Below are 21116 nucleotides of genomic sequence, written 5' to 3'. Positions count from 1 at the left end.
CCTTTGAAAAGTGATTTGTACCCAGATATATTGTGGACGTTCAATTAACCTTGAATGTTTTGTATTAGTACACATTAGTATATTTATTGGAACATATAAGAACTGAACATAATCTCCTTAGAAATATTCCAAGACGTCTCTCTGGGCAATATGAAACCATAATATTTTACCAACCGTCCCAATGCTAAATAAATACGAAGAAATATACAATGAGTCGGCCTTTTTGCATTTCTAATAATAACCTGATTTATTTTCAGCATCAAACATATATAAAGCTTGTACACACTCAAAAGACTGACCCGTTTTTCTGCAATAAAACATGCGGCAAAATACGTGACATTAACATCACCGTTAATGAGGTATGTAGTTGGAAACAAATCTTTAAAAACCAAAAACCCAAAAGGAAGGTATTCTGGTATCCTTCAGAACAACGTGCTGTCATTGATGCGCTTCGAAGTTTGAATACTCATTGTATATCTACAGGTTGTATACATCTAGTAAACGTTCAAAATATAATGTTAAAGTCTTATCCCAAAAGCCAACCAAACTCCTAGTACATATAATTTATATTATAATCCAAAATGTCAATCAATATCACAGTTAAGAAGAGATATAGTTCCAAATTTCCTTGCATTAAGTGAAGTATCATGTTACTTTTCTAAAGAATAATTTTGATTAGTCGACAAGCGAATTAATGCATTTTAGGTATACGAGTGCAGAACATCTGTACTGCCATTATAATATAACCAGTTGTTACATGGGTATGTGGTCAAGATATAAGACAAGAGGTCTTACGTGAGATACGTAATTTTTAATTCTATATTTTTTCCGTCAGTGATTGTTTCATGATATTGCAGACAGAACTATTCAATGCACCATTGGCTGACTTTGGGATTTGTGACAGTGACATAGTAACAGGGTCTTACACACTCAAGGAGGTATGCTGAAATTTCTAAAACGTTAACGGTATCATGTTTGTATTATAAACTTTAAGTTGTATTTCAAAATTAAGAAGCGCAAATTAAATGTTCGGCAATATTGAATTTTAATTCTAAAAATGTTACATCAATAACATCAATTTTTCGGTCTTTTTAAGCCTAACGATACAACATACAGCGAGTACTTCGGGCAGCATTTGGAGATTTCAACCTATAAATTGTCCCTGAAGTCGATGCTGGATTTCGAAAAGCAGCAAGAATATAATTTCACGTATAGCCTTGCAGCCTATACAAATGTTACCCTCTCTGTACATGTGCATGTTAAGGACGTTGATGATATGGGAATATCATTCAACAACACTAGCTACGTCTGCAATATAACTGAAGAAGAGGTATGTCACATAACAGATTGAAGAAGAATAAATCTTAAATCAATATAATAATACTTTCTAATACTAAGCATGTTTTACAAATAAACATGTACACATGTTACTTAACACACATCCTTTAAATACCCATTTCAGTCTCAAGGAGGAATATTCATTCATACATGCGCTGAATCTTTATATGGCATAAGTTATTACGAAAGTGATTAGTAATAATATGAACACCGTTTCTTTCAAATTGTGTTCTATGTTAATATGGCATACTTCATTTAAGACTGGATATGCCCCTGGATGCTATGTACATGCATTCGATTTGGACAGAGATGTAAATGCAACGATCCAGTATGAGATTGTTTCAGGTATGTAAATAAAAACTTTTTAAGTTTACCGGTCATCAATTATACTATATAAATTGGTCAAGCCTAGTATTAAAACACAATGACGAACCCGTACTAAAACACTACGACGGCCATGTTTGAAAAAAACACTACGACGGTCCAGTATTATAACGCTAAGAAAGACCCGTATCAAAATATTACGATTACCCTGTATTAAAGTACTACGGCAGCTCTGAAGTATGGAACTCCGACGGCCCTGTATTGAAACACTGCAACGACCCTGTATTAAAACACTACAACGACTTAGTGTTAAAAAACTACGATGACCCAGTATTAAAACAGTACGACGACCCAGTATTTTAACGCTACGATGGCCCAGTATTTAAGCGCTACGATGGTCAAATATTAAAACACTACGACGGCCCTGTATTTTAACACTACGACGGCCCTGTATTAAAACACTACGACGGCCCTGTATTTTAACACTACGACGGCCCTGTATTAAAACACTACGACGGCCCTGTATTAAAACACTACGACGGCCCTGTATTAAAACACTACGACGGCCCTGTATTAAAACACTACGACGGCCCTGTATTAAAACACTACGACGGCCCTGTATTTTAACACTACGACGGCCCTGTATTAAAACACTACGACGGCCCTGTATTAAAACACTACGACGGCCCTGTATTAAAACACTACGACGGCCCTGTATTTTAACACTACGACGGCCCTGTATTTTAACACTACGACGGCCCTGTATTAAAACACTACGACGGCCCTGTATTAAAACACTACGACGGCCCTGTATTAAAACACTACGACGGCCCTGTATTAAAACACTACGACGGCCCAGTATTAAAACACTACGACGGCCCTGTATTAAAACACTACGACGGCCCTGTATTTTAACACTACGACGGCCCTGTATTTTAACACTACGACGGCCCTGTATTTTAACACTACGACGGCCCTGTATTAAAACACTACGACGGCCCTGTATTAAAACACTACGACGGCCCAGTATTAAAACACTACGACGGCCCAGTATTAAAACACTACGACGGCCCTGTATTAAAACACTACGACGGCCCTGTATTAAAACACTACGACGGCCCTGTATTAAAACACTACGACGGCCCTGTATTAAAACACTACGACGGCCCTGTATTTTAACACTACGACGGCCCTGTATTTTAACACTACGACGGCCCTGTATTAAAACACTACGACGGCTCTGTATTAAAACACTACGACGGCCCTGTATTAAAACACTACGACGGCCCTGTATTAAAACACTACGATGACCCTGCATTAGAACACTACGACGGCTCAGTTTTGAAATACAACGACGGCCCTGAATTAAAACGCTACAATGGTCCCGTATTAAAACACTTTGACGAACCGGTAGTAAAACACTACGACGCCCTGTATTAATAAACTACAACGACCCAGTTTTAAACCACTACGATGATCCTGTATTAAAACATTAGGAGTGCTCTGTATCAAAACATTACGACGACCCTGTATAAAAATACTACTACAGCCCTGTTTTGAAACACTGCGACGGCCCTGTATTAAGAAACTATGACCGCCCATTATCCAAACACAACAACAGCTATACAAAAATAAGACTGTCCTGTTAAAAACACTATAGAAGACCTGTATTAAAACACTACGACGGCCCTCATTAAGACACTTCGATTGCCCTGTATGAAACACTGCGACGATCCAGTATTAAAACATTGCGACGGCCCAGTATCAAAAGACTACGACAGCCCAGTATTAAGGTACTACGACGGCCCTGTAATATATCACTACGCCGGTCGAGTATTGAAACACTACGACGGACCTGTATTATAACACTTAGAATGTCCTGTATTAAAACATTACGACCACCATGTATTATAAACCTACCACAGCCCTGTTTTAAAACACTACGGCGGCCCTGTTGTAAGGCACTACGGCCGCCCTGTATTGAAACACACGACAGCCAAGTATTAAAACATTACGATGACCCTATATTCAAATGTTACGACGGCCCTGTGTTGAAACACTGCGACGGCCCTGTGTTTAAACACTGCGACGGCCCTGTATTGAGACACTATGACGGCCCTGGGTTTAAACACTACGACGGCCCTGTGTTGAAACATTTCAACGGCCCTGTATTAGGACACTAGATGGCCCAGAATTAAAACAGTACGACGGTCTGTATTGACACACTACGACGGCCCAGTATTAAAACAGTACGGTGGCCTGTATTGACACACTACGATGGCCCAGTATTAAAACAGTACGGTTGCCTGTATTGACACACTACGATGGCCCAGTATTTAAACAGTACGGTTGCCTGTATTGACACACTACGACGGCCCAGTATTAAAACAGTACGGTTGCCTGTATTGACACACTACGATGGCCCAGTATTAAAACAGTACGGTGGCCTGTATTGACACACTACGACGGTCCAGTATTAAAACAGTACGGTGGCCTGTATTGACATACTACGACGGTCCAGTATTAAAACAATACGGTTGCCTGTATTGACACACTACGACGGCCCAGTATTAAAACAATACGGTTGCCTGTATTGACACACTACGACGGTCCAGTATTAAAACAGTACGGTGGCCTGTATTGACACACTACGACGGTCCAGTATTAAAACAGTACGGTGGCCTGTATTGACACACTACGACGGCCCAGTATTAAAACAGTACGGTTGCCTGTATTGACACACTACGACGGCCCAGTATTAAAACAGTACGGTTGCCTGTATTGACACACTACGACGGTCCAGTATTAAAACAGAACGGTGGCCTATATTGATACACTACGACGGTCCAGTATTAAAACAGTACGGTTGCCTGTATTGACACACTACGACGGCCCAGTATTAAAACAGTACGGTTGCCTGTATTGACACACTACGACGGTCCAGTATTAAAACAGTACGGTTGCCTGTATTGACACACTACGATGGCCCAGTATTAAAACAGTACGGTTGCCTGTATTGACACACTACGACGGTCCAGTCTTAAAACAGTACGGTGGCCTGTATTGACACACTACGATGGTCCAGTATTAAAACAGAACGGTGGCCTGTATTAAAACATTACGACGGTCCAGTATTAAAACAGTACGGTTGCCTGTATTGACACACTACGACGGTCCAATATTAAAACAGTACGGTTGCCTGTATTGACACAATACGACGGTCCAGTATTAAAACAGTACGGTGGCCTGTATTAAAACATTACGACGGTCCATTATTAAAACAGTACGGTTGCCTGTATTGACACAATACGACGGTCCAGTATTAAAACAGTACGGTTGCCTGTATTAAAACATTACGACGGCCCAGTATTAAAACAGTACGGTTGCCTGTATTGACACACTACGATGGCCCAGTATTAAAACAGTACGGTGGCCTGTATTGATACACTATGACGGTCCAGTATTAAAACAGTACGGTTGCCTGTATTGACACAATACGACGGTCCAGTATTACAACAGAACGGTGGCCTGTATTAAAACATTACGACGGCCCAGTATTAAAACAGTACGGTGGCCTGTATTGACACAATATGACGGTCCAGTATTAAAACAGAACGGTGGCCTGTATTAAAACATTACGACGGCCCAGTATTAAAACAGTACGGTGACCAGTATTAAAACAGTACGGTTGCCTGTATTGACACACTACGACAGTCCAGTATTAAAACAGTACGGTGGCCTGTATTGATACACTACGACGGTCCAGTATTAAAACAATACGGTTGCCTGTATTGACACACTACGACGGCCCAGTATTAAAACAGTACGGTGGCCTGTATTGACACACTACGACGGTCCAGTATTAAAACAGTACGGTGGCCTGTATTGATACACTACGACGGTCCAGTATTAAAACAATACGGTTGCCTGTATTGACACACTACGACGGCCCAGTATTAAAACAGTACGGTGGCCTGTATTGACACACTACGACGGCCCTGTATTAAAACAGTACGGTGGCCTGTGTTGACACACTACGACGACTCTGTATTAAAACATTATGACGGCCCAGTATTAAAACAGTACGGTGGCCTGTATTGACACACTACGACGGCCCTGTATTAAAACAGTACGATGGCATGTATTGACACATTACGACGGCCCAGTATTAAAACAGCACGGTGGTCTGTATGACACACTACAATAGTCCAGTATTAAAACAGTACGGTGGCCTGTATTGACACACTACGACAACCCTGTATTAAAACATTACGACGGCCCAGTATTAAAACAGTACGGTCACCTGTATTGACACACTACGACGACCCTGTATTAATACATTACGATGGCCCAGTATTAAAACAGTACGACGTCCTGTATTTTAACACTACGAAGACCCAGTATTAAAACATTACGATGGCCCAGTATTGAAATACGATTAAGGCCCTGTTATGATGCACATAGCTTAGGTCCTACAGTGAATTTAAGAAAAAAGGAATACTTACGTATTACGAATAACTGAGCATGTAAACGCGTACTAAACAGAGTGGGACAATTTCAGTCTTCATGTTAAAAGATTGTTGTGTATTTTTTATATTTATTTAAAACACGAACCCAGGTTTTTTCTTATTAATTTTGTAGTTGAGCCAGTTTCTTGGACATCGTATTTTAACGTATCTGAGACTGGTATGATTGTTCTGGTGGAACAACTTGACCGAGAAACACAGTCTTCGTTCACGCTCTTTATCAAGGTACAGTAGGGTCTTTACTATTTATACAGTAAACGGATTTGTGATAGAAATATCAGATGAAAACAGATGCATTTGTTTCCAAATTGTGTGTTAGTCTGATTTTTACTCAAATTATTTTTGGATAAGTATTAAACGCTTTAAACGATTAAATACAGTTCCCTTTATGTTAATGATAGATTCATTGCATTTAAAGTTTCGCTGAAGTTTTACAATTGCCATTTGTATTACAACGAAAACAACCGATCTATATAAATACATATATTTTATTTATATAAAATATCAGGTGAACGACCTTTGTGATCTCTCTTAGAAAAATATTTCACCAAAACACATGAAAGTATTTTAATGTTTATCGACCTCCACAGGCATATCAGACGGACAAACCTACTGAGAAAGTGAATTTCACGACCGTCCATATCAACGTGGTAGACGTAGATGACCATCTTCCCAAGATGTCCAAGGATATATACAATGTTTCAATCATGGAAAACAGCCAGCCCGGCACCATAGTAGCTGTTTTGTCAGCAACGGATCCAGACCTGGTAAATACTTGTGTTATCAAGGAGGCTTACTTTTTATTTTGTAATACTTGGTAAATGTTGCGACTAGTGTGAGTTTATGTCCATATGAGCCCAGAAGACGCATGTTCAGGTGAGATCGAGTTTCACTGGCTGTTCCAGGCAAGTAGTCCCATCAATTATCGCGTATGCTATTTTGATGCGTGTGTCATCTGTATTTCGTGTTTGCACGTTTGTATAACTAGTTCAGTGTCGTTTGGGACACTGATCTTGTGCATATCAATTTATACCTGTAGTGTTTCTTGAACCTCTTAATATTACAAGTGTATCTCTCGTTCAGTGTTGTTTAGGGCACTTACCGAGTGCTTGTAAAAATTGTTTATATTTGAAATTTAGACTACTGGGGCTTGTACCTGTAATTTTCGTGTAAAACTTGATATTAAGTTTGAATCACGATGTCCATAGTTGTTGTTATCTAAATTTGTAAAGTGTATATTTATTTTATTGCAATGTTTGTAAAGACTGAAGCAGAGCATCACTTAATGCCAAACATATATAGTTTGGTCCCTCGACATGTTATGGGGTATTGTCCATTCATACCAACGATTATCCTGCAATAAATTATCTGAACTTTTAAGTAAAAATGTATCTCTTTGTTTCAGGGTGCAAATGGAGCATTTCAGTTTAAATATGATTTTAAATCATTGAACAACACCTCCTACCTAAATTGTAACGAGAGTACAGGTCTAATTACTGTTGGCAGCAAACTATTAGATAGAGAGGAAATTGAAAAAATTACAATTGATGTAGGTATTCATAATAACACAATGTAAACATGTAACACTTTTATAACACTTGTAAACATAAACTTTTTTAAACAAAAACTTATTTATTTATTCGAATGAATTATTTGATATTATATTTATATCCGCAATTTATGATTGTATTAAATTAACAGATACAAATAATCAAAGAGAATATAATTTTACGTTTTATTCTTATTGTAGTTGATTTTTATATGATTGATACAAATATAAGCATCGTTTTTTGTACACCATTATAGCGTTGTATACATAAATTATAAAATCATCATAATTGGTATATGTCCTTAACACGCAAAACATGTATTTGATGCGTAATCCCTGTGCCTTTTAAACAAACCATTTTTCTAGTCACCAAACAACCTTATTGTCAAGGTTCTGGTTGTTTTTATAAAAGTTTCTTACCAATAACCATCTACCCGTGTGTTTGTTACGGCCACTAAACGGCAGCTCAACCACTTAACAGTGGTGACAAAAAATGAAATGTCGAGCCTTCCGTGTTGCAGTTGTCACTTGTGTTCACTTGTACACACGTCAGTATGATTTTTATTTTATATGATAAAATTATTAACGGACATATTTTGAAAATCGGAGAATATGGTTCCGTGTAAGAACACATTTACTGCAGTTTTGCTGCGGTTTTTTATTTGGTATCGTGCGAAATGTGGTGCCAGGAGCTTTTCTCCCGAATCGGACGAGTGCATATTTTGATATTTGCTAGCATTTCAAGTACACTTAGTTGCAAACACACACCGTAAAATATTCTAGCGCATGAAAATATAACTGTTATTTATAATACTTTGACCACACTTCTTCAAAGGGAAATACAAGTATCCACTTATTGTGATCATAGCTTTTATTCTCAGTTACTTAACTATATTACTGTACATAACAGTATATTTAGGATGTCATGAGAGGCCTTTAACAACGAGTGTACGCTTTATAATTATAGAATTGGTAGCTATATTAGGAAACTAATATATTATAATAAATTGAGAGGCATGCCTCAAATAAATCGGGCATTTATCGGTGCATTGATTTCTTAAGACATAAAGCTCCAGTGAAAACTATTATAGCAAATTAGAATATTTGTAGTAAATCAAAATCATTATTTTACTTCCGGTGCTAAACATCGACTCGACAGCGCCACCACTACCATCGCCAACACTAGAGCAAAAGCGCCACCACTTGTGGTTATTATTATGGCCATATTTCCTTTGAATTAAGTGCTTATAGTTTTGTTGTTATCCGTCTTTTGTACCATAAATAACATTAACATTTGCATGCGTCAGAATATGTGTTTAGTGTAAGCAAGGAAGTATACTTGGAAGCAGATATCCAAATATTTTCAAGTCTGATTCGGGAGAAAAGCTTATGGCACAACAGTTTTCACGCTAATGAAACAAAATCGTAGCGAACCAGTAGTTAAATGTTCTAACACGGTATAACATTCACAGTTTTTCTAAATATGTCCGTTTAATTAATTATCAATATAAATCACACTGGCGTACGTAGAAGTAAGCCAAGGTACATCTGCACCATGAGATGGCCGATCGCTCATTTTTCTTTGCACCACCAATAAGTGGCGGAGCTGGCGTTTAGTGACCGTGTTCGTGTGTGTTTCTTTTAGGTGTATGCTTATCGCTTGAACAATCCAACGAGAAAAAGCAACCTTAGCAGAGTTGCTATTTGGATTGAAGATGAAAACGACAATTCACCAAATATCAGTGGACAACTAAACTATTCTATCCTGAAGACACTTGGGGTTGGACAGAATATCACAAAGGTTTCGCCGAGATGCATTAAGACGTATCATATCTGATAGTGTTTCATATTACCTTTGATTGAGGAACCTAAAATAGCTCCAAGTCCAATTACCGTTTTTGTTTAGAATCCTTCCGAACTTAAGAACCGCCAATTTACATAACATTTGTAAATGCGTTCAGGACAGTTTGAAATTGAGATGAGTGTGAAAACTGATATCAAATACTTACAAATGTCTTTTGATTTAAAATCTTTATTCTTTATATTTTGTTTTTCATATGTTAATGTACAGGCGCAATAGCCATTTATTCGGATTTATTTTACACACAAATTACCTTCATTAAAGTTGGATGTTTCTGATCCCGACGCCGGTTCAAACGGGAAGGTCAATGTTACCCTCGAAAGTACGGATGTGCCCTTTGATATCCTTAGCAATGAGATCGATATTCGAGTTGCTCGATCTATGAATGAGACGTTTAAAAAAGTTTATCACTTGTTGGTAAAGGCGGAGGATCAAGCTGAAATCCAATCGGAAAGGAGGTAAGACAATGTTTTCCTGACCAATTCAGAGCCGAAGTTCCCAACGCTTAAACATATACATATTTCCGAAATGTGAAATAAGATTTCGAATTTCTGTTTTGTAAACTGTTTACTGAATATGCATTTCTGGAAAATATTGAATACTGATATCAAGATTATAACCGTGAATTTAAGAGCTAAAGACGCAAAAATGTTAAATGATTTTTGAATGCTAAAAGTTTTACTGTGATCTACTTTTGTATCATAAGTAGAAATTTCGTGTTTTCTCCACTTTTCCTTCAAATTAATCAAAGTATCCTTCATAAGAACCATTGTTATTGACAATTTTAATCCTTTGTCATCAATTAAAACACTTGTATTAAATATGGTAAATCTTATTTGGGAGTAACAATGCATCTTTTAACTAAACATGCTTCTAGGAAAGCAGCTGGACAGTTTGGTTAATAAGCCGCTTTCTGAGATAAACATGACTAATCATTATGTGATGTTAACTTTTGTATGCTTTTTATGGCTAAAGTTGTGTTTGTTTCCTTATAAATGTTCTGTTTGATTTTCCTTCGGCTCTTTGCTTTAACCTTATTCCATTGACAGGATATCATTTGTCGAGGTCACTATTAACGTTAAGGATGTAAACATTCACGAGCCAGATGTCAATGTTACTTCACTCGTCGATCTAACGGAGGAGCTTCCTATCAATTCTGTTGTTACAGACTTTGAGGTAAATGCATGACTTACCAAGATAACAAGATCATTGTATAACTGAATCGATATATATCATTCGATGCCTAATCTTTTTATCCAGTCGCATAAGCAATCAGTGAAATATATTTTTGTTACAAATGTGTTTAAAACAGATCTAACACCGAACTAGACATTGTTAACTTTTAAAGAAATTCCAACAAAACTGAAAGTTAAAGTTGTTTATTGTGGAAAATATTTACCGTATGCATAAACCTTGAGTACAAAATACAATTATATGGTTGGCGATGAACATATATGAATATGAAGTAAGATACAGTTTAAGGAGAATATATTGCAATGCTTTGTAATTATTAATTGTGCTAAAACTTTTGTTATGAATGTCGAACAAACATTTGCACACACAAGCACGAACGCACGCACTTACGCACGCACACACGCACGTACGCACGCACGCACACGCACGCACACACAAGCACACACACGCAAACGTACACACACACCTTAAGTATGTGATAAAGACATCATCGAAAGTGAGTAGTTATAAGACAAATGCAGCACACACGAGAAAACAATCACATCAATCGCGTCATGCAGTAATTTCGTCCTCAAAATAAAATTAGGGCAACCGCTTCGCTGTATTACCTATACTGGAGTTGTTTTATCTTAATGAATTTTATAAATTAACCTCGATTTTTAGGCCTCAGACAAAGACCCAGATGACCACATTACCTGTACAGTCGGCGGGACATCAAGTGACAAGTTCAAAATCGAAGATTACACGTATGTGCTTTAGTCAAACATATTAACTATAGGAAACACTTGATATTAGTAAAAAAAAAACGGTTTCAAGATGCCATCAATCATCAATATTAAACTAACCCTAGAAAATGGTTTTGTTTTTAGAGTTGTAACCACGGCAGTTTTAGATCGTGAGGTGGATACAGAATACAATATTTCTGTGAACTGCAACGACACAAAATATGTACGTTTTTGTTATTGATTCTTGATTTTGGGATTGATAAAAAAAGTTAGTCAAAAGAATAAAATCTTTAAAAAAAATACGTTAAGTTATTTCTTTCAACACTTATTATATCTTTAAAAACACATACTGTGTATTACAGGTAACAAGTGAACCAATTTCAGTCAAGTTATTGGATGTCAATGATAACGTCCCGCAGTTCGAAAAAGCTACGTACTTTTTCGAGATCGAAGAAAGTAAAAATGAGACTATAGGAACGGTTCATGTAAGACTTTAAATCATTTTGTGTATCTTAATAACAACGTTGTATTTCATTTTGTGATTAAATATAGTATAGCGAGTTCGATTTGTAGCATAATTAAATGATAGCATCACCTCTTTTCTGGTGTTTATCTTATTAACTATTTGAAATTTAAAATACAGGCTACTGATGACGATTTTGGAAACAACTCGAAGATAAATTATTTCCTGGAGACTGGATCACAATGGTACGTGTAGTAATATACTGCGACTACTACTACTACTACCACCACCACATCCACGACCATACCACAACAACTTAATAATAATAATAATAATAATAATAATAATAATAAAAATAATAATAATAATAATAATAATAATAATAATATAATAATAATAATAATAATAATAATAATAATAATAATAATAATAAAAATAATAATAATAATAATAATAATAAAAATAATAATAATAATTATAATAATAATAATAATAATAATAATAATAATAATAATAATAATAATAATTAAATCACTTAAATGACTTAAGAGTATTATTTTTCACCATTCAATCACTTATTTTCAGGCGTCAAAATATTTCTGTTGGTCTATTTAATGGACAAATTACTACTAGACATCCACTTGATAGAGAAGTTTTAGCCAGTGGGACGAATGTTTCATTTCTTGTATTTGCGAAGGATAGCGGATCCCCGTCTCTTGAGAACCAAACTCTGGTGATCGTGAAAGTTCTGGATATTAACGACAACCCACCGATGTTTAACAGTCCGAATAAAACAATCAACATAACCGAAAAAACGCCATTAAACCTATTAACAAGCATATACAATGCTAAGGTATATTTTGCATTTATAGGCTTTTCCCATGCTGTGTAGTTGTGAATTGGTTAATCTTCTCACCGGAAATCTGTTTAACAACGAAACCATCGTACATACATGCGAAATGAATTAATTTCAAAGGCTCCCTTATACATTATTACCATTTAACTTTTCCAGGCTGTTGATCCTGATAATGGAGAGAATGGTACAGTGGTTTATAACATAGGAGGACGAGATTCATCTAGGTTTTCAATCAACAATACAACAGGAAGCATTGGTGTTAAAAATGAACTGACTATAACAAACTGCACGGATCCCTATCTGAAGTTTATTGTGATTGCTAAAGACACGGGATCGCCGCCTAAAAGTGCTCAACAGGATGTCACTATCAACATAAAGGTATGGAATGACTTATTGGAATGCGTTTCTGTTCAGATAATTCCGTCGATCTTATTTTGACCGCGCTTAAATTGTTTTAACGTTGAATTTAAAAGAACGTTATACTTACTGAACAAAACTCCTCAAATATAAGGAAATGGGATTCAACTTAACGTTCATAAGCAAAACATATTCAAACCAATGATCCCAAAGAAAAATGTTCCGAAAATACCATAAGCCCATATTAAATGATAGATGAAACAACACAATCATATTTCAATTCAGAGACATTTATTTTTGTAGGATATAAACGACCATGCACCTGAGTTTGTGACTGGACTAAGCCTTGAACCAGTGGCTGAGCCAGGAATCAAGGGTGTGCCGTTTAATTACACCGTTAACGGAACACGGTTCGTATCATCCGAATAGACGGGGCATCAATAAACTCCCCCTTCTTTTGTTACCAAAGTTTAACATGCAAAGCCTTTGTTCGGTTGTCGTGGCTAATGGCTTTAAGTTATGAATATTTGTTGTAAGCCACTTATATAACAGCTAAGATTCTTAAATTGGTACATCTGTTCACTTTGACAATAAGCACATGTATAGAAAGGCCAAAGCATTTGCTAGTACATTTGACGAATAATGTCCCTTCAGCGACAGACAATAACGGACGGCTGATTTCCATGCTTTTGTTTTTTTTGTCATTTGTATACGGTAATTGGAAGTTGAAGTGCTACAATTGTTAATTTGGAACTATGTTTAGCATACTGTTTAACAGATTATATCTTAAGGTAGAATATCAAGTATAAGTAAGTATCAAAACAAACGGAATGATAAGTATAAAATATCGCTTATCTTTGTAATGAATGAAATTAAAGTTTAGGCTTTGTATGGTTCGTATGATATTGTTTTGAAGTTTCGTCTCAAAAAGATACTGCTTTATGCATTTGCTTAGCACTTGAAATTATAATAAGGCTAAAAATGAAAGTATCGCAAATGGTATGACAAGCGGTATATGAGGATTGCATTACATTGCATATTGTTACAACTTGTTAACATCCATTAGCCTGGGAGATGGAGATGTAATTGCGACAGACGATGATTGTGACGAGGCTTTCAGAACTCTACATTTCTGGATGAAGGTCAGCGATGGTAGGTTTCACATGGACAACACGACTGGTGTCATTTCTCTTCGTCCCGCCGCAACTCTCGACCATGATCCGCCACAGAATGACAACAATATCACTTTTAAAGTAAAGTACATATAATCTACTCTTTTCGATAAATTTCACCTGCATATGGCGCATGCGTAATTAAACATTTAAGTAAAATATAGCGTATATAGAGATTTCGTACAATGTTATTTAAAAATACAGACTGCTCAAAACTGTCTTCTTCAGTCTTTAGTTTAAGTGGTAGTAGTAGTAGTAGTAGTAGTAGTAGTAGTAGTAGTAGTAGTAGTAGTAGTAGTAGTAGCGGCAGTAGTAGTAGTAGTAGTAGTAGTAGTAGTAGTAGTAGTAGTAGTAATAGTAGTAGTAGTAGTAGTAGTTGTAGTAGTAGTAGTAGTATGCCTTATCTAGTCTCCCCTAGTTTTGAGATGTAAGAAGATGCAAAGAAAGTTAATATATATTAAACTCTTCAATGGGCTTGTTCAATCCGTTCTTCTATTCAAAAATAATGTAAAGAAATACTCGCTTTATTGATTCCAAACCAACAAAATTATATCTGTTATGTTAAAAAATATTTTAAACTGCGTCAGATATGCTCCTTTATGCCAAAAGCGTAATTAATACTATTTGATACAATTTAATAATTGTTTTCAAATGAATATTTTACAATAGATGTTTGCCAGTTAAAGGTTAAATTCTTATTGAGCTCGACATTTTTTCGTAATCAAAGTAGGTACCATTGCCTTGCTTTCGGAGACATTTTAAAACTTTCAAAAACCATCACCTTGGCAATAACTCCAAGAACGACCATAAAGTTTGTTACACATGTTGTCATTTAAACAAGGCCCAAAACTTCTTCATTAATAAAGTTGCAGTTGTGTCCCCTCTGTGACTAAACAATTAATGAGCATTGCGGCGCTCCTGTAACTTCCTTCTCATTTGACCTGAAATTAAAACGTGATTGAAAAAAACAACGTTATATCAATTCATTATTTTGCTTTTCTTTGCATTTGCTCGCAAGAGGTAAGATATGTAAAAATAAGGTTTATTCTGAAACGTATTTTCTGCAGTAAATAAAATGATGTAAAAAATGCCGCGATTTTGTATAACGTTATGCTGTTGCTGAAGTCAGGTTGTGGGATAACATGCATTTAAAATATGCATGTCAGTTACAAGTACGTCAGGGTTTGTTTTCGCTTATCTTTTTGTCACAGTTTCTACAAATGTTTGCAAAGGTTTCTTTAAATGTCAAATATATTACCTGTTATCTTGTTCATAGGTTTTTGTTTCCGATGGAATACACGTAGTCAGTAAAACTATCCAATTGGAAGTGACTAATATCATATTCGACGTCAAACCGAGATTTACACAAGGTATGCAAGACGACATTCACAGTTTTGTGTTAATAGACAATTTGTGAATGGAATATTTTGAGAAGGTAAAAATCCAAGTAAAAAAGTTCTAAATAATGCTTTCCTCTATGTATATGTAAATCATGATGTTTTAGAGTAAATAACACCCCCAAGCTTTACGTCATTTCCGAAGAAGAGCATATCACATTGGTTTATTCAATTATACTGAGCCATAAAACCGAACATTCCCAGTTTTAATGCAGCTCAATGCTATGAAACAATTTTTATTATTATTATTATTATTATTATTATTATTATTATTATTATTATTATTATATTATTATTATTATTATTATTATTATTATTATTATTATTATTATTAAAAAATAAAATACAACGCAGCGATTTGATTCCCAGTCAAACAGTGTTTGATTTGATAATAGTTCTAACTATAGTGTAACTTTTATTTCAAAGATGTTCTATATTGTTTATAGACCGATACAACTGTTTCGTTAATGAAACACTCGACTGGAAGGAAGAAGATTGCTGTGTAGAAATACTTTATCCAGAAAGTAATTCGACACTTATAGACTTGTTTAAATTCTTTACGAGGGATCCAAGGGTATGCATTTGACTTATAATTATGCAAAATATTATCATATACATGTATAACTGGATTTCCAGATATTTTCAGTTTATGTTAAAATAATTGTATTGCATAAATGTCTTTTCTTTGCAAATTTAGCGCAAAGTACGTGTTCAAAATACATTCGAGTTGAACATATGCAATTTATTTTTCAGTTCAATTTTACAGTAAAGCATGGTAAAGCATGTCTTCGTGTGTCAGCCCTCGACTACGAAGAATTAGGTCTAAGCCCTGTTATCATAAATATAACAGCATATATCCCTGGAGTAAAAAATGTTCTTTCTAGGTATGTACTTGGATTAACACAATGACATAACAACTACATGACCAAGGTTATCAACCGCACCATTTTACCGATTTACGATTACTCGAGAAATAAATCGAATCACTTAATTTATTTCAGCCCTTATAATTGACAGTGTTCATGTTTTATTTAGGTATAGAATGTTAAAATTAAAATCACACATATGATAATTAACCAACTGGAAAAACACACCTTAAGCCTTCTATAAGTGACCCCCCCCCCCCCCAAAAAAAAAAAAAAAAAAAAAAAAAAAAAACAACAACAACAACAACAACAAACGGAGTATTAACATTTTCTGTTATTGATCTTAGTGCCATTAAAAAATCATATTAGGATTTTGCGGTAAGTATTATTTATGTACGCAATTTTACTTCCACTTTATTTTAAATTTACATTTGGTGTTTACCTCATCTCATCTCATCTTACAGGAGCAGCATTGCCATTAACATTCTAAACGTGAATGACGAGACGCCGATGTTTGAAAGTGCCTACTACAACTTCTCAATATATGAGGCGCAGGAAGTTAGAACGCTAATCGGTGTTCTTGGTGCAAATGATCCCGATGGTGATGAAAAATTAACTACGGCCATTGTCAATGGGATTAAAGGTGGGTACATCCATTCCATTTAATTCCATTTAAATATTGAATGTTATTTATTCTAACGAAGAATGGAATATAGCTTATATTGTTTTAAGATTGTTTTACATTGTCTTGTTTAAACTTTATTCAATGCATATATTCTGAAAAACGCTCGAGAAAAAATCTTATATGCATGATGTACTAAAGTATAAATGATTTTATGTATGGAGTGTGTATAAATATTACAGATTTTGATATGGACGGGTGGAAGCTGCTTTCAAAAAGAACTTTTGATTTTGAAAACGTTAGTGAAAGAATGTTCATTGTAAATGTGTCCGTCTCTGATGGTAGACATGTTAACTACACATCGGTTGAAGTGAACGTCAAACCCGTGAATGAATATCCACCGGTCGTAAACATTTCATCTACCACGTTTGTGAAGGAAAACGAACAGTTGGTCATACCGTTTAAGGTAAGGAAATAATATTATATTTATCAACGAGATATTTCTTGAGTTGCGTAACGTGCTCTCTCTCTCTCTCTCTCTCTCTCTCTCTCTCTCAACACACACTTTCTCCAAAGTGTTGGGGTTTTGTTGAAGATCTGGCGATAAATATATTATATATTTCGTTTTCAGGTGACTGATGAAGACGATGGGAAAGACGGGAATGTAGAATGCTTTCTTTTTGCTCCGAAATGGTAAGTGAATGTAGCGCCAGTCACTTAAGGTTTAAGTATGATATCATATGTTTTACGTAAATATTAGTATATTTATATATATACATAAGTATTTTTGGGATGTCAAAATATTTAAAACGTTATACTCATAAGTGTTTTACTCTGGAACGTGATTTCATATACATAATTGCAATATCGAAGTTAACAGAAATGTTCAATATTAAATTGAAGGATAAGTATCGAGCTCCGTGGTTGCAGTAACATTACGTTACCAGGAGTTGACTTTGAACAGCTTGGAAATCACACTGTCCTTGAGCTTATGTTGGAGGCTAGGGATCAGGGGAACCCGTCTTTAGATACGGTCGTGAACTTTACAGTAACTGTTGAAGCGGTCAACGACAACGTGCCTTACTTCAGAGAAAAATATATCAATGTGTCTGTACCAGAGGGACCCATACACCAATGCCTTTACGTTGCACGGGTAAGTCTTTTGCTAACTAGGTACAGAATTTTGCTACATTCCCTGGAATATTTCCGACATTTAATGGTCTTAGAATTGAATCAGACCATTTACCGTCTACCGTATATAAACCGAATTAACCGCGTTGATATTCATTTTGATTACAATAGCTGCCGTTTTGTTTCTGTTAACATTAAAAATGAACATACAATCTGAAATATATATTTTTATATGTAGGCATACGACAAAGATGTGTCTGTTGGCAGCGAAATTCAATTTAGTATTAGGAAAGAAGATCCAAACATCACGGTATCTAAAAATGGAAGTGTCTGTCTTAACGGCGATTTCTGGATAACTGCAGACAACAATGGCAAAATTTCATTTGAAATAATAGTTGATAATACAGTTCCTTATAAGCTGAAAAATAACAGTTCACTAACTTCGGACAACCAAACAGTAACTGTGAATCTCTTGGTAAGTTTCTACAATTTCATAATTATATTTGCACATTCGCATTACATGGATATACTGATTTAATAGTGTATTAAAGTCGCACCACGTTGACAAAAGAAACATTATCATTTAAAACAAATACAACTTGTAGTCACTCCAAGATACTTTAGTTATATGATACAGAAGCTGTGCAGTATTCTCAAAACCATATGCATTTACTGAAGTGAACGTACTCATAATATAATTATGATTTATTATAGGAAAAAACACAACTAACACACCTTAGTGTATATAATACAAATGTTGACAACAATTTATAATATAATTGTGCTTGTGTTAACAACGACCCTATCCGCCAAATTAAAACAAAAATAGTTATAATAAAATGAAGATAAAACAATGGTATTCCATACTTAAATTTTCAATTTTGAAATGAAGTTAATATAGTATTCTAACATGTAGATCACATCTGTATCTACATACACCTAAAATGTTCGTTACTGTGTAAAAATGAATAGGAATTCAAATTTAAAGTAAAATATCTCTTAAGATATGCACTGTGTACAAACTAAGCACTTGCAGTAATTAAAAAAGAACACATTACAGTGTCATTCAATCAAAGCACGTAAATAATGATTTGACTGATATAAATGGAGCTTTAATCATGACGTTCATCATAATGTGTAGACAGACCGAGATATCTCAAGCTGGTTTATCAAGTATTACAGATGGTCACCGTAATGGACGGCAAAAACGCAGGCATATGGCTGCTTTGAACAAATTGGCTTAAACAATAGGTCATAAATGATTTCAGATAATGCGTTTAAAATGAAGTACATGTATTACTATATTCCAAATATGAAATTTGGAATCAAAGGGCAATTTTCCTGTTACATAACACTTTCCCTGCTCATACAAAAAGGTGGTGGTATATGGTATAGTTTCTAGAAGAATGAAACGCACAAAACTGTGCTTTAACGTGGCGTGTATCATTTATATTTAGCGCAATGGTTATTTTTCCTATAGCATAGTCTATTCATGGTGTCTCCGGGTTGGAATGTAACAGACATGTCCAATGAAGTAAAATGCATCAGTGCCTTTAATGTATTTTATTAAAACCAAGGGTAGACAACTCGGAGGCTTTCAAGGCCTAGTTAAGCCTTCTGTCAGTGACTCCCTCCCCACCCCCCCCCCCCCCCCCAAAAAAAAAAAAAAATACAAAAAGTATAAAAAATGTGTATAGTACAAAACATCTGTTTATTGATCTTAATATACTTGCCTTGTTCCATTCTATCAGATCTCTGATCTGATTATCCTGCTGTGCAGTTTTGGAAGTGTTATCATAGAAATGGACCCTAAATGGCCCTGAGCCAATTAAGGAATACACAGGAAATTGGCCCCTTCTGTGATACCAGTGCAATTAGCAGGAGATCCACAGCAAGGGATTATAATGCCAAACATAATTCCTTAAACTAGGCCTTTAAGAAATTAACCAGTAGGATTACAATATGCTTTGTGGTACAGGGGGTGGGGGCATATTTTATGGGGGTTACAATAAAGCGATATCGTGGGTATGTTATTTACATTATAAAATAATGTTTTGAAGTACCCTCGTTCTATAAATAGTAAAGTTGAAATCGATTTGCATGCTCTTAAACACGTTGATGTTTTTTATCATAAAATGGGGTTGATATAACTCTTTTGCAGGACATAAACAACCGAAAACCGGCGTTTGATCATCCTGTTTACAATATTTCTGTAAATGAATGCAAAAAGGGTGGATTAAACTTAACAAGGTATGCTTTATAATACCTTTTTTGTTATATATAAGTAATGTTGTAACTATTCATGAATATTGCCACTACACACGGCATTTTTTGTAAATACCTGCCACAGTACAAACATAGTTGGGGAAGGGAAAAAATGCAAACGCTTTATTATTGAAATTCGGACCTCATCTTCTTTCGCAAAGTTTGCCCAACTCCTTATTACACCCACACATGTTGCGAAACATGTTTGTATTATGCTTTCTCAATATTGAACATTAAAACTAAATAATAAAAATGATTAATTTAAACATTTCATGTTTTGCTGAAGGTTCGTTTTGAGGCATATCTGTTTTCATTAGAAATTATGTCATGTGCAAAAAAGAGGTATTTGGAAAAATTTGGTAAATTTCGAAGCGCGCGTTTTCTTCAATGTATTGAACTGTAATGATACAACGGGACTGCATTTTCACTTTAATATTGGTACTTTATTACCATTCTGCTCCCGATGTTCC

At 35.4% G+C, this 21116-nt stretch overlaps 1 protein-coding gene across 1 annotated transcript in view; it reads left to right on the top strand.

Moving 5' to 3' along the window:
- Positions 1 to 6307: 6307 nt before the first annotated feature.
- The window catches only part of LOC128242940 (protocadherin Fat 4-like), a 36546-nt gene continuing 21737 nt past the window's right edge, over positions 6308 to 21116 (top strand). Inside the window, exons 1-23 of the mRNA XM_052960395.1 lie at positions 6308 to 6413; positions 6779 to 6955; positions 7594 to 7737; positions 9383 to 9538; positions 9863 to 10056; positions 10648 to 10774; positions 11456 to 11538; positions 11662 to 11740; positions 11880 to 12002; positions 12161 to 12225; positions 12566 to 12833; positions 12993 to 13214; positions 13497 to 13603; positions 14260 to 14446; positions 15642 to 15735; positions 16209 to 16336; positions 16516 to 16646; positions 17093 to 17271; positions 17493 to 17716; positions 17882 to 17943; positions 18154 to 18403; positions 18620 to 18856; positions 20543 to 20631. Coding sequence (XP_052816355.1) covers positions 6351 to 6413; positions 6779 to 6955; positions 7594 to 7737; positions 9383 to 9538; positions 9863 to 10056; positions 10648 to 10774; positions 11456 to 11538; positions 11662 to 11740; positions 11880 to 12002; positions 12161 to 12225; positions 12566 to 12833; positions 12993 to 13214; positions 13497 to 13603; positions 14260 to 14446; positions 15642 to 15735; positions 16209 to 16336; positions 16516 to 16646; positions 17093 to 17271; positions 17493 to 17716; positions 17882 to 17943; positions 18154 to 18403; positions 18620 to 18856; positions 20543 to 20631 — 3389 coding nt within the window. The 5' untranslated portion in view covers positions 6308 to 6350. The remainder of the gene's footprint in view (positions 6414 to 6778; positions 6956 to 7593; positions 7738 to 9382; positions 9539 to 9862; positions 10057 to 10647; positions 10775 to 11455; positions 11539 to 11661; positions 11741 to 11879; positions 12003 to 12160; positions 12226 to 12565; positions 12834 to 12992; positions 13215 to 13496; positions 13604 to 14259; positions 14447 to 15641; positions 15736 to 16208; positions 16337 to 16515; positions 16647 to 17092; positions 17272 to 17492; positions 17717 to 17881; positions 17944 to 18153; positions 18404 to 18619; positions 18857 to 20542; positions 20632 to 21116) is intronic.

This window comes from Mya arenaria, chromosome 2, assembly GCF_026914265.1.
Source record: "Mya arenaria isolate MELC-2E11 chromosome 2, ASM2691426v1".
Taxonomy (NCBI): domain Eukaryota; kingdom Metazoa; phylum Mollusca; class Bivalvia; order Myida; family Myidae; genus Mya; species Mya arenaria.
Note: the sequence above shows the minus strand (reverse complement) of the source record. Positions and strands in the feature narration are given on the sequence as shown.